Raw genomic sequence first — 11842 nt, 5'->3', positions numbered from 1 at the left:
ATGTTCTGATGAGACAGACTGCGAAAAACACACAAACAAACCCCCAACCCCCTTTTTAACCTCCACAACGGACTTCTTCTGTCTATTTCTCATTCCCTCCCTATTTGGCTCCCTCCTTCACATGAGAGAGCGGCCATGGCCACTGCCGCCACTTCCAGATCTCGCCGAGCACTAGACTCCCGATCCGGCGGCAAAATTGTCCGCCCTCGACGGTACGCCGGTGCTAGGACTCCCTACGACCGGCCTAGGTTTGTCAATCCCACACCACCCGAAAACCCTAATTGGTTCTCCCGGCTCATCTACTCGCCTACTCGTAAGATTGCCAGCGGCGCCGGGAAGATTATTTCCTCCGTCTTTGGTCCTGACTCTTCCTCCTCCTCTTCTTCCTCCTCAGGTAATCTAATTTTGCATTTGTATGTGTTTACAGTGATTATATGAAGCTCAATTTGTGTATGTTTTGGTAATTTCGTAGTTGAAATGCCGGAAATCGATACTGTACTTAGTTCCGATCCGGAAATTAGTTTTGATAGGTTGAATGTGTAGGTCGATTAGGTTTTGGTGCTAAGAAAATTGGAGTTACTGTTCTAATTGTGTGCTACATGCTTGGAATTTAGGAGTAAACGTAATTTTTTTGGAAAATAAATTATTTTAAAGATGGCATTTTTTTCCGAGTAAATTATAGCAATGGTGCTTCAACTTTAATCAAATTTGAGCAATGGTCCCTCAACTAAAATCCATTACCATTGGTTCCTCAACTCATCAAAATGTGTAGCTATGGTCATTTTCGTAAACTTTGTTAGAATTTTGTCAAAATGAGTTATGTTGGAAGGACCATTGCTACAATTGGGGTCCCTCAACTCATCAAAATCTGTAGCTATAGTCATTTTTGTCAACTTCGTTAGAATTTTGTCAAAATGAGTTATGTTGGAAGGACCATTGCTACAATTGGGGTCTCTCAACTCATCAAAATCTGTAGCTATAGTCATTTTTGTCAACTTCGTTAGAATTTTGTCAAAATGAGTTATGTTGGAAGAACCATTGCTACAATTGAGTTAAGGTTGAAGGACCATTGCTCCAATTAGGTTAAAGTTGAGGGACCATTTTTCCAGTTGGATTAAAATTGAGAGACCAATGGGAAATAGATTTTTAGTTGAGGGATCATAGCTGCACATTTTGATGAGTTGAGGGACCAATGGTAATGAATATTTAGTTGAGGAACCATTGCTCCAATTGAGTTAAAGTTAAGGGACCATTGCTACAATTTACTCTTTTTTTTCCCTTCTTAATCTTGTTATATCTGTACATAGCAGTGGTGGATTTCGGTTTGTCTGATGTATTAAAGAGTATGGCAGTTTTGTGCTTTAGTGAAGAAAAAAGAATGCTGCCCTTTGGTTTTCGTGGCCTTTTACTGGATTTCTTGTCTAATTTTTCAGAGGATGGGACTGACGATGAGGCTGATGATGATAATGAAGATATTTCGACCCAGGAAGATGATGGATTGAATAAGGTAATAGCTCTACATGTTGTATTGTTCTGTTGTTCTGCACGCATTGGTATGCTTACAATTGGGCAATTTTTTGAGCATTTGAAAGAACTTATGCTAGATGTTTCAAACAGTTTGGTCATTTGACTCATGCCCAATTTCCCATTGATGAACGTACAAATTTAGGCTCGTGTATGGGGCTCTACAAGAGGTTGTAGTCATATCCTTACTTAGGTTGTAGAAAACTAGTTTGAAGTTTTTATACTCATGGGGATGATAAGGAACAAAAGGGAGGCTGTGAATATTTTACAGCACTGAAGGTGATCTTTAAGGATGGTTTCAATGGGTTATTTGGGAACTAAAGTTGTGGAAAAAGCTTGTGGTAAGCGATTTAGTTGAGTAAGAAAGGGATATGATGTGGGGCTACCAAGAATTTTGTGAGGTATAAATTTCAGGGCTGTCCAGGGACTATGAACAGTAACACAATACGTGTAGTTAAACCACTTTTTCAGTTTTTCTTAGCTTCTACAGTTTCATTTTCTTGCATTAGACATGCAATGTTGATTTTTGTTGTTGAATTAGAGGAATGGGACATCAGAAGAGATCAAGTTCCTTGAGAAGGAGCCCCCAGCAACACTAGGGAAGAGCAACAACAAGCATGTAATTGAACAACTACTTATGCAGGAGACCTTCTCGAGGTAATGCTGCACTTTCTTGATTAAAGATGAATCATTATAATTTTATATTTCACATTTGGATTTCCCTTGGTTGTTGCTCGTTTCATCCTTCTTCTACTTATATTAGACTTGTAATGTTTGCTTGTCATTTGTTTGTGTATATATATCATCCTAATTTATTTTCTGCATTGAGGTCTGTAAATTCTTATTCTACTTCGAGAATCTCGTGTTATTGAACCTTGATTTCTAGAAATATTTTCTTAAGGTTTAGTGCTTAGGCTTGGTTCTTCTATCAAAGTAAAAGATGGTTCTTCACACTTCCAGGCTAGGATATGCCTTGACTCATTGGCCTTGTCCTCAATTTATAAGCACTCTACCATGAACATAATGTTTTATGGGTTCTATACTGTATTGGTCTGAAATCTGTTGTGTTATAGAGAGGTTTTCACAAACTGTTGTGTATCATGCAACCTTTCTGCTAATTATTCTTCATTCCTATTAACTAGTTATTTGACTTCAACTTTGTTTTTGACCAGGGAAGAATGTGATAGATTAATAAAGATTATTAAATCGAGAGTCGTAGGTTTTACCAATGCTGAAGGTGCAGAGAATACAAGACCAGGTGAGACACCTAACAGTTTCCAGTGAAACAGGTTTAGAAATTTTACCAATTACTTTTTAATTTTGGTATTAATTGCATTGCAGATGTAGAGAGTCCTGTTATGGAGGCAAAAAAATGGTTGAGTGAGAAGAGATTGGGATCAACTTCAAAGCCAGTTTTGGATCATGGAACCCACACCTTGAGCGCTCTTATGTTCCCACAAGTTAGTGCTCTTTCCTCTGGTATTATATCATGGCTATCATGTGCTGTCTCTTTTCCCATGTTTGGCATTTTATCTTTGGGGTGAAATCTTCTATAAGTTGTCTTTTTATGTCAAATAAGCAATTGTAAGCTTTTCAATATTTTGATGAAAGAAAACTACATCGAAGATATATGCTATTAGCTTCTCCTTGAATTTATATTAGCAATTTGTTGAGATACCAAAGTCTGATGTATCACATTTTCAATTTGATCCTGTTGGGGCAGGGTGGTGAAGACGAAGGTGGTTCACCGGTGGATGTGGCCAAAGTGTATATGCGGGCACGTCCTCCGTGGGCATCTCCTTCTATTAAGCATGGAGAACTGAGATCTCCGTCATCAATAGGGATGCAACTGTTCAACGAAGAAACCCCATATTCAACTGGTGGCAATTCTATGTCTACATCCAAGGTACCATTTGGAAGTTTTCTTGTCATTTCTTTTTCGCTTTTGGGTTTCTGACAGGTAGGATGTAGATTCTAAACTCAAACAGTATTGCTAATGGGAGGTTATTTACTACTCCAGTCTATATAGATGCCAGGTCTTGGTTAATGATAAATGTATGTGACAAAGCTTGAGGCTGGAGATCGACTTTCAAAGTGAACAAAGACTAGCAACTCAGTTTAAGATTGGGTGTTTGTTGTTTAAATGGATGATGACTTTTTCTGAATCAGAAAGATATGTGGGTTAGGGGAGTTCTGGTTATTGTATTATCTGCAACTGTGTTACGCAAAGCAAGGCTGAGTTGCAGATTTTACGGAGTCTGTCGATTTGCAGTGACTAAAAAAATGTCAGGTTGTGTTGTGTATGCTGGGTCAAGTAAGAATAGCTTGTTTTGTAAGCAAGGATAGGTTGTAAAGTTGTAAAATGCAGAGAAAACCTTGAAAAGTTAGTGATTTAATATTTAGGCAGACAAGCCAAAACATTAACCTAGTAGAGTGAATCCACAGAGAACTTATCGAGGTGTCAAGACAATTTATTGGGTCCAATGATGGCGTTGTCACTCACATCTGGGAACATGAAGCATGACAGAAATTTTTTCTCATATAAATGTGTAGTGACCATTTATTAATTGAAAATGCAACTTAATAAATAAGACATTGGATGTTGATGTTGAACCTCACATGTTTCTTTCTCTCTTTCTTTCTTTCTTTCTTTCTTTCTTTCTGTGTTCTGTGTTTTAGTTAGTGAAACAGAAATTAGGGAATGTATGTCGTTATTGATATGCTGATTGTGCTATCTGAAAAGTTAATGCAGCTGAAAAGGGATGCCCCTGCTACTGGGTCCTGGAATATTCAGGAGGAAATACGAAGAGTACGATCTAAGGCATCAGAAGAACTACTGAGGTCCCTACCTTCTACAAGAATTGATTGGTCCACATCTGCTTTAGAAAAGAGAAGTGTCTTGGGTTCTTTTCCGGGTGGCCAACGAGAAGATGATGTGGGAGATAAACTTCACAATTCTAAAAATGCCATAGGTTCGAATTTGAACTTGTCCTTAGGAATAACTGCGTCCAATGGCTCCAACGGTATCTTTTCTTGACTGGAATGCAGTAAATCTGTTGGTTTAGTCCAATAATCCATTGTCATCAGTAGATGAATAAATTGCATAATTTCATAGTTTATGGGAGATTTTGTTGGCTTTCCAAAAGAGTCTGCATACGCTCCTCGTTTATATTCTCTTTAATTATTTTAATCTCAGAATTTATTGATACAATTTCCATTAATACTACTATGAAGATGATATTAATGAAAGGAGAATAATCGTAGAACAGTGGTGCAAAATGACTATTTTGGAGTTCCAATAACACTTGCCTTGAACTTCTAGAATATATGGAAATTAAATATAATAAAACTAACATGTGGGACCTTATCTTCTGCTCGTATAGTTTTGGGGAAGACACTAGGGATTCTCTTTCTTTTCAGTCAACCAATTAAAAAATTTCTTAATTCAACAATTTCCAAAAACACTTCAACGAAAATGAGTTTATAGAAAAATGAATGAAAGAGTAGTGTAAGATGACTGCTTTGGAATGCCAGTAACACTCCCCTATAAATTTTTAGAGTTAAGGAAAATAAATTACAGGAAATAACCCATCTTCTGCTTTCTCAGTTTCGGAGAAGACACAATATGGATTGCAGAAAGATTTGCCACTTCCGGTAATTATCAGTTCTGAAGAAAATCACAACTGTTTATGCATATGTATCATTTTGTTGCAACCTGACTACTAACATATGGTTTATTTATTTTTTCTTTAAGTCTGATAAAGATTGTGCTACCAGCTGTCTTGTTATAACCTTTTCTTTTCTTTTTGTGAAGGATTCAGATGCCGCTTCTATGGGTGGCAAGGGTGATGCTTCTTGTAATTTTCACTTTTATCTTCTTCCTTTGGACATTCATATTAATGCATATGTATGAGTATACTATACTTTAATTCATCTTTTACTCACTTAAGTTTGTCCATCAAATAGGTTCTCAGAATGCCTTAGAAGAGATGTTAAGCTCTGGACAACGACTCGAGGCATCTGAAGATATCAAGACTGCTCCCAGGTTTGCTCCTTCACGGAATTGTTTCTTATTTAGCCAAGAAAACTTCTGTCAACTAATTCTTATAGCTTCTTAAAAAATTATTCAATGCATACCCAAAAATCGTTATTAGATTACAGGTACCATTTGAAAGCAAGCTTATGATTCTTCAAATATCAGCTTGTGGTTAACCTAAAATTGTTGTTTATGCATGTCAACTTGTAGTTTACTTAAGGGTGTCATCTGACCTCAGCATGATAAGACACGGCAATACTTGTCAGGCAACATCTACTCTTTGTCTCCGAATACCATAGCTCCTGTGTTTGAGGAGCAGTTCTAAATAAAAACTTAAAAATTACAAGAAATAGTTGATATTTCATCTTCCTAGCATCCTCATATTCTTGTAGTAACTTAGAAACTACTATTGTTGAGCATGTCTGATACAAGGGCCAAGCTGCGCCTAACTCCCATTCTGTACAGTTTGGGTCGGTGATTTTGATCTTTCCTTCACCTTCCCCCCCTCCCCCTCTCCTCCCCCCTCTTCCCCTCCTCCTCCTTTATTTTTCCATTTTGTACCCTCGATATTTGTTTGGTTTATCACATTCAATTCCCCTTGTACGTCACAGTGATGCTGGTGCTGGTGATTTTGATGGACATAAGGACACTAATGGGTCTGAACAACAAAATTCAACCATACAAGGTGAACTTTTCGACCCTGTCGTTGTGTGGGTTATATAAGCATACACATTTGTGTTGTTATCGTACAGGTTATATGTTTGATATTGTGCTGGCCATTTCGGCATTCAAATGTATTGTACTAATATGTATATGTAGCAAAGAAATTTTGTTTGTCTGGCTGAATAACTAGTGTGAACTGTGTCTTTACTGTTCGGTAGTATATCATTGTTGATGTGCTTTAAACTCTGAATGTCAACACTTTATCCAGGTTGACTTACTCAAAAAATTAGATACTGTGGGAGGACATGTTCATCTCACTTGGTCTTCGTTTCCAATGGATTATATGTGCTATCAACCTATCACCTAAAACTATTTTACTTGACGTGTCATGCATAATACTCTCACCATATTGTGTCAGCAAGTAATACAATTCCAGTTATATCATTGTTTTATTGGGATAGAACACCATGTATGTAGCTTGGATAACGCAGTTCTATTTTGTACTGAATAATTTATCGAGTCTGAAAAATGCCATTCATAAATCTTTGAAGTTCAGTTGTGGATAGCAGTTGACATTTGACTAGGCATTTTGGTTGTGCATCAGGCGTTCGTATTTATATTCTATTTACTTTTCAGTTTCAGATTCAAAATTAGACGATGTAACGTGCTTGACAACAGAAGCGACTGCATCAAGAAGTGCTTATACCACAAATGGTTTCCGTTCTTCAGTAGCTGAGTAAGCGGTTGTTGATGTCATTGTTTTGGCGCTGCATTATCTGCATAATCTTATTGCATTGCCTTTCTTCGTTTCAGTTTGTCTGCACAGTTGGGCACAGAAGAAAACGCCGTGCTCAATGGGGAAAATAATCCAGTCAGCTCGAGTCATGAGATTGCAGCTGCAGATCTCACTTTAAATGATAACCGTGAGTTTTTGAATGAACCTACTGGCGAGGTCACCAGCAAAAACGGAAACGATATTGGTGCCGCAAAGGAAAACGATGGTGCACATTTGAATGAAGCTACTTTTGAGGTCCACGAACTGATTGAAAATTATATTGATGTCACGAAGGACAAAGATTTCGTTGCCAGTGGCTCCCAAAACAGCTCTAGTATGCCCAATGAGTTATCACAGGAGCTGACCCAGCCAAGCCCGGTAGCCAAGACTGACATTGTTGTGGAGAAGCAGAAGGGAAAGAGACCAACTAGATCCAACAGGAGAGGCAGGTCGCGGGGCAAATGACACAGAATTGTGGTTTCTGTACCTTACAGTGTAATTTATTGTATACTAACTTATGTAATTTGGCAAATGTGTTTCGTTTTGTTCGGGTTCCATGTCAACAGGAACAGGGTAGGAATTACTGTCAGGTATTTACGCCACGGGTCGTTGTCCACGTTTAGCTAGACTTAAAAAGTTGTAGAGAATGTTCCTAATTGATTGGAATTGTGAAAACCGCCTGTTTGAGTTTGCACGATGTGTTGTAACAGCTCTCCAAATTTTCTCATGTTGAGTGATCCTTACATTTGCATGGCTCGCTAATTGTAATGATTTTGTTCCTCCTTGTAGGCAATTTTATAGTGGCTGATATTGCCGGGATCTAATATATATTGATGTTGTTTGATGAAAATTTGAAACATTTTATAAAATAAGGTGTTGTAGGATTGAACTCGATAAAGTTGGGTAAACCCGAACCCAATCTAAGTAAGCTCCAACCTAATTTAAAGTCGAACTCGAATAAACCTACATGAACCTGAACCCCACCCACACCCGAATGTTGGGTTAGGATTGGTTGACCATCTAATCTGACCAACCCGGCCAAGTTGCACCCTAGTTTAAAATATAATATCGATCTTTAAAAAAAAAAAAAAAAAACTATTTTTTGCTCCTTGGGCTTTCTCTTCTCCGAAGGAGCCCTGAAAACACAAAAGGCAGCCCAATGGCGATTTATTTATTTTCTTAGTAGAAATCGACTTCGCTTAATTACTCGCACGGTCAGAGTCGTATATTAACATCAAAGGACGCAGTAGTGTCTCCCAGAGACATTTTCGCAAACACCATGGACGCGCAAATAGCCCAGCAGACATGGGAGCTCGAGAACAACATAATCCCCATGGACACGCCGCCGAGCGTGGCGAAGCCGAAGGCGGACCCGACGGCCGACGCCATATTCTACTACGACGAGGCGGCTCAGGCCAAGTTCCAGCAGGAGAAGCCCTGGGCCAACGACCCCCACTACTTCAAGCGCGTCAAGATCTCCGCCCTCGCGCTCTTGAAGATGGTTGTGCACGCCCGGTCCGGCGGGACAATCGAGGTTATGGGCCTCATGCAGGGCAAGACCGACGGCGACGCCATTATCGTCATGGACGCTTTTGCTTTGCCTGTTGAAGGGACTGAGACTAGGGTTAATGCTCAGGCTGATGCCTATGAGTATATGGTGGAATATTCCCAAACCAATAAGCAGGTATGTGATTTTTTAGATTTTTTTTTCAAATTATTTGTGTTTTTCAATGTTTAAGGCATGAACTTTTGGGCTTTCATAAACCCTAATTGCTGTTGTTGTTGGGCTATTGCGTCATCGAGTTGCTGCTCTTTTCTTACATAGTTGCTGAGAAATTGAATTTGCTAGGTTTCTTAGTGGGGTTTGTGTTAAGACATAGTTTCTCAAATTTCGTTTTTGTTAATTTGTGGAGTAGGATTCTTGTATTGGAGTCCATGTATTAGTTCTATTTGTGCAAGGTAATCTGCTTACTGAGTGTTTTATTGCCTAGGCGGGGCGGTTGGAGAATGTGGTTGGGTGGTACCATTCTCATCCGGGTTATGGATGCTGGCTTTCGGGTATTGATGTTTCGACGCAGATGCTTAACCAGCAATATCAGGAGCCCTTTTTGGCTGTTGTTATTGATCCAACTCGAACTGTGTCTGCTGGAAAAGTTGACATTGGTGCATTCAGGACGTACCCAGATGGATATAAGCCTCCAGACGATCCTGTCTCCGAGTATCAGACCATTCCTCTGAACAAAATTGAGGACTTTGGTGTTCACTGTAAACAGGTGTGATGTTATTATCCTAGAGTTCTTTTGCGGAACTTTGGTTTGTTATTATCTGAAACTTCTTTTGTATTTGTGTATGCAGTATTATTCTCTGGATATCACTTATTTCAAGTCTTCTCTTGACACTCACCTCTTGGATTTGCTCTGGAACAAGTATTGGGTGAATACTCTTTCTTCCTCACCTTTATTGGGTAATGGAGACTATGTTGCTGGACAAATTTCTGATCTAGGTACTTTCTTACCTGTCCATATTTCCTATTCAAGTATTTTCCGTATATCTTAGATTATTTACTGAATATTAAGTCGTGTTCTTTGAATCATGCCAGCTGAAAAGCTAGAGCAAGCAGAGAATCATTTGGCTCATTCTCGCTTTGGGCCATTAATAACACCCCCACAAAGAAAGAGAGAGGTAAGTCTCTCTTCCCATTTCCCTCTATATCGCTGATTTGATTTAGAAGAGCTATCTTTTAAATGGATTTGGACCATACAAGTATAACTGCTAAGTGAAATCTGTTACTCATATATATATACACATAGAGAAGGTTAGGGCAGGAAGGTGATATGGATTCCAGTGCCACTCCTTATATTCATCTAGTCTATGCAAAATACACATTTATAAAATTCGTCATTCTATATGTCTATGAGTGGATTTACATGCAAACTTGATGTGTGAACATAGTGTCATTCTCCCTTTTCATTGAGTTCTATTCTCTCTCTTTCATGAAACCAAACTGATAAATATATGTATACCTAGTTCTGTAGATATTAAGAAGAAAAACAAAAGGATAAAGAACCAAATTATTTGCCTAGTCTGAGAATCATGTGGACTTGCCTTTGTGTTGTTTCTTGTATTCTTGATTCTTGTTCTCAGCTTTGAAACAGTTTTTAAGTTTTTGTATTTATTTATTTTTCCTAAAGAAACCAGGAAAACAAAAATATAGCACTTTTGAATCTTCTCTGGAACATTGGCCTCTGTTTTAAAATTTAGCAGCCACTGGATATCATGCTATATGGAAATTCAACTCGTTTGCCTGCCACTCGTTAAAAAAAAACGTTTTTGTTCAACAAATTCAACTGTTTAGAATTATAGTACCCACAGCTTTTCTTCTGCTATCCTTTCTATGTGGGTCCCACTTGCCCCCTTATCGATAGGCATTTTAGATCCAGGTAATGTTAGAATGCATGCCTGGGTGATTTCATTCATGTGCAGGAGAGATTTGTGATTTAGAGAAGAATGTTACATAATAAGAATCTTGTTAATATTTAACCATCATTCACGCTGCTTACCTATATTGGCAGTAGTTGAATTTGAATGGCTTCATGAATTTGCAGGAAGAATCCCAACTTGCCAAAATTACTCGGGACAGTGCAAAGATAACTGTCGAGCAGGTGCATGGTCTGATGTCACAGGTAACCCCTGGCCGTGCCAATCCTCATATATCCTCTGTTTGCTGGTGCAGTGGATTCTTATAGCAACGTCCAATTTGTCCTTAATTAACACAGTTGCTCTTATTTGTCTTTGCTCAGGTTATCAAGGACATTCTTTTCAATTCTGTACGCCAATCCAACAGATCTCTCCTACAGCCATCTCTCGCGGAACCATCTTCTGACCCTGAACCAATGGTTGAAAGTTGATTTTGGCATTCTGGCGGCAGCACTGATGGCGGAGATGATTCACTGCCGGAAGGAAACCTTGATGGAGTCCGGGTCACTGTTTATGATCCCGATATTTTGAGTCCATTGTTGCTGAAATTCTGTTGCTATGCTTTTGTAAATCCTCGAGGTGCTGGTGCTTTATTTTTGTTTTCTTCGGAATTTCCATTTTGCTAATCATATTATCTATATACTGTATGGTTGACAAAATTAATCCTTCTATTGGAATTAGGCTTTGGGGCTCGAATGGTGAATTGTGTTGCCTTTGCATTTCTATGAGGCCCAAACTACCTCATGGAAATATATGAATTTAAGAAATAATTGGTCTTGTAAGCTTAAATTGAATTTTTATTCAAAATCTTTGCATTACCATTTTTTTGCCCTTTTTGGGGTTTGATTTACTCGTAACCTACTAAGCAGGGAGTTTATTAAAAACATTGAATTTAGAATATGGTAAAGTAGCTTTTGGGTGGGAAACTATTATTTTGACTTTCTTTGTTTTTGTATTTCTGGAATGAGTGTTTGTATTTTTAATATTGTTTGGTTCCTTACACATAATAAATCGCTCAAATTCTGATTTGTCTGTAAGAAGGAATGACTATTGACATTTGAACATTACTTAACTCTTTATATGCAACAAGTCCAATGTTTTTAAAAACACACCCCGAGGCGCACCTAGGTGGCTTTGGAGACGGAGCAGGAGCGATAACACCTCTACCCAGTGGGAGTAGGCGAAAACTTGCTTAGATGTGGTCAAGGTGTGCTTGAGGCGGTTGATTGGGTGTTCCTAGATCCATCAATGATCGGAATCGAAATCAAAGGGCTCTATCCTTTACTTTATAATTGTTATTGTGTGGCGACGTTTCACGAAGAAGACGACCACGACAGGGAAGAGAACCTTTTTTTTTTTTTTTTTTT

The 11842-nt window shown here is 38.5% G+C and overlaps 2 protein-coding genes across 6 annotated transcripts; both read left to right on the top strand.

The window, feature by feature from the left end:
* Positions 1–7769, top strand: LOC137717235 (protein KAKU4-like). Of its 5 annotated transcripts, none has more exons than XM_068456531.1 (13): positions 1–394; positions 1434–1507; positions 2066–2181; positions 2697–2782; positions 2866–2984; positions 3248–3430; positions 4277–4547; positions 5132–5178; positions 5339–5381; positions 5491–5569; positions 6172–6245; positions 6866–6959; positions 7037–7769. In XM_068456531.1, exons 1-13 carry the CDS (start codon positions 136–138, stop codon positions 7461–7463), a joined length of 1872 nt encoding a protein of 623 aa, XP_068312632.1. In that variant the 5' UTR covers positions 1–135; the 3' UTR covers positions 7464–7769. The 5 variants fall into 5 exon arrangements, with proteins under 5 accessions (XP_068312632.1, XP_068312635.1, XP_068312633.1 ...); XM_068456534.1 differs by having other exon boundaries at positions 2–394; positions 4277–4496; positions 5339–5369; positions 6860–6959; XM_068456532.1 differs by having other exon boundaries at positions 2–394; positions 5339–5369; positions 6860–6959.
* A 433-nt stretch (positions 7770–8202) lies between these two features.
* LOC137717237 (COP9 signalosome complex subunit 5a-like) lies at positions 8203–11171 on the top strand. The gene is made up of 6 exons (XM_068456535.1): positions 8203–8682; positions 8990–9271; positions 9354–9501; positions 9598–9680; positions 10604–10681; positions 10799–11171. The coding sequence occupies exons 1-6, from the start codon at positions 8278–8280 to the stop codon at positions 10904–10906; spliced, it is 1104 nt and encodes a 367-aa protein (XP_068312636.1). The 5' UTR covers positions 8203–8277; the 3' UTR covers positions 10907–11171.
* The last annotated feature ends 671 nt before the right edge of the window (positions 11172–11842 follow it).

This window comes from Pyrus communis, chromosome 15, assembly GCF_963583255.1.
Source record: "Pyrus communis chromosome 15, drPyrComm1.1, whole genome shotgun sequence".
NCBI lineage: Eukaryota > Viridiplantae > Streptophyta > Magnoliopsida > Rosales > Rosaceae > Pyrus > Pyrus communis.
The sequence above is the reverse complement of the archived record's forward strand: the minus strand, read 5'-3'. Positions and strand labels throughout refer to the sequence as shown.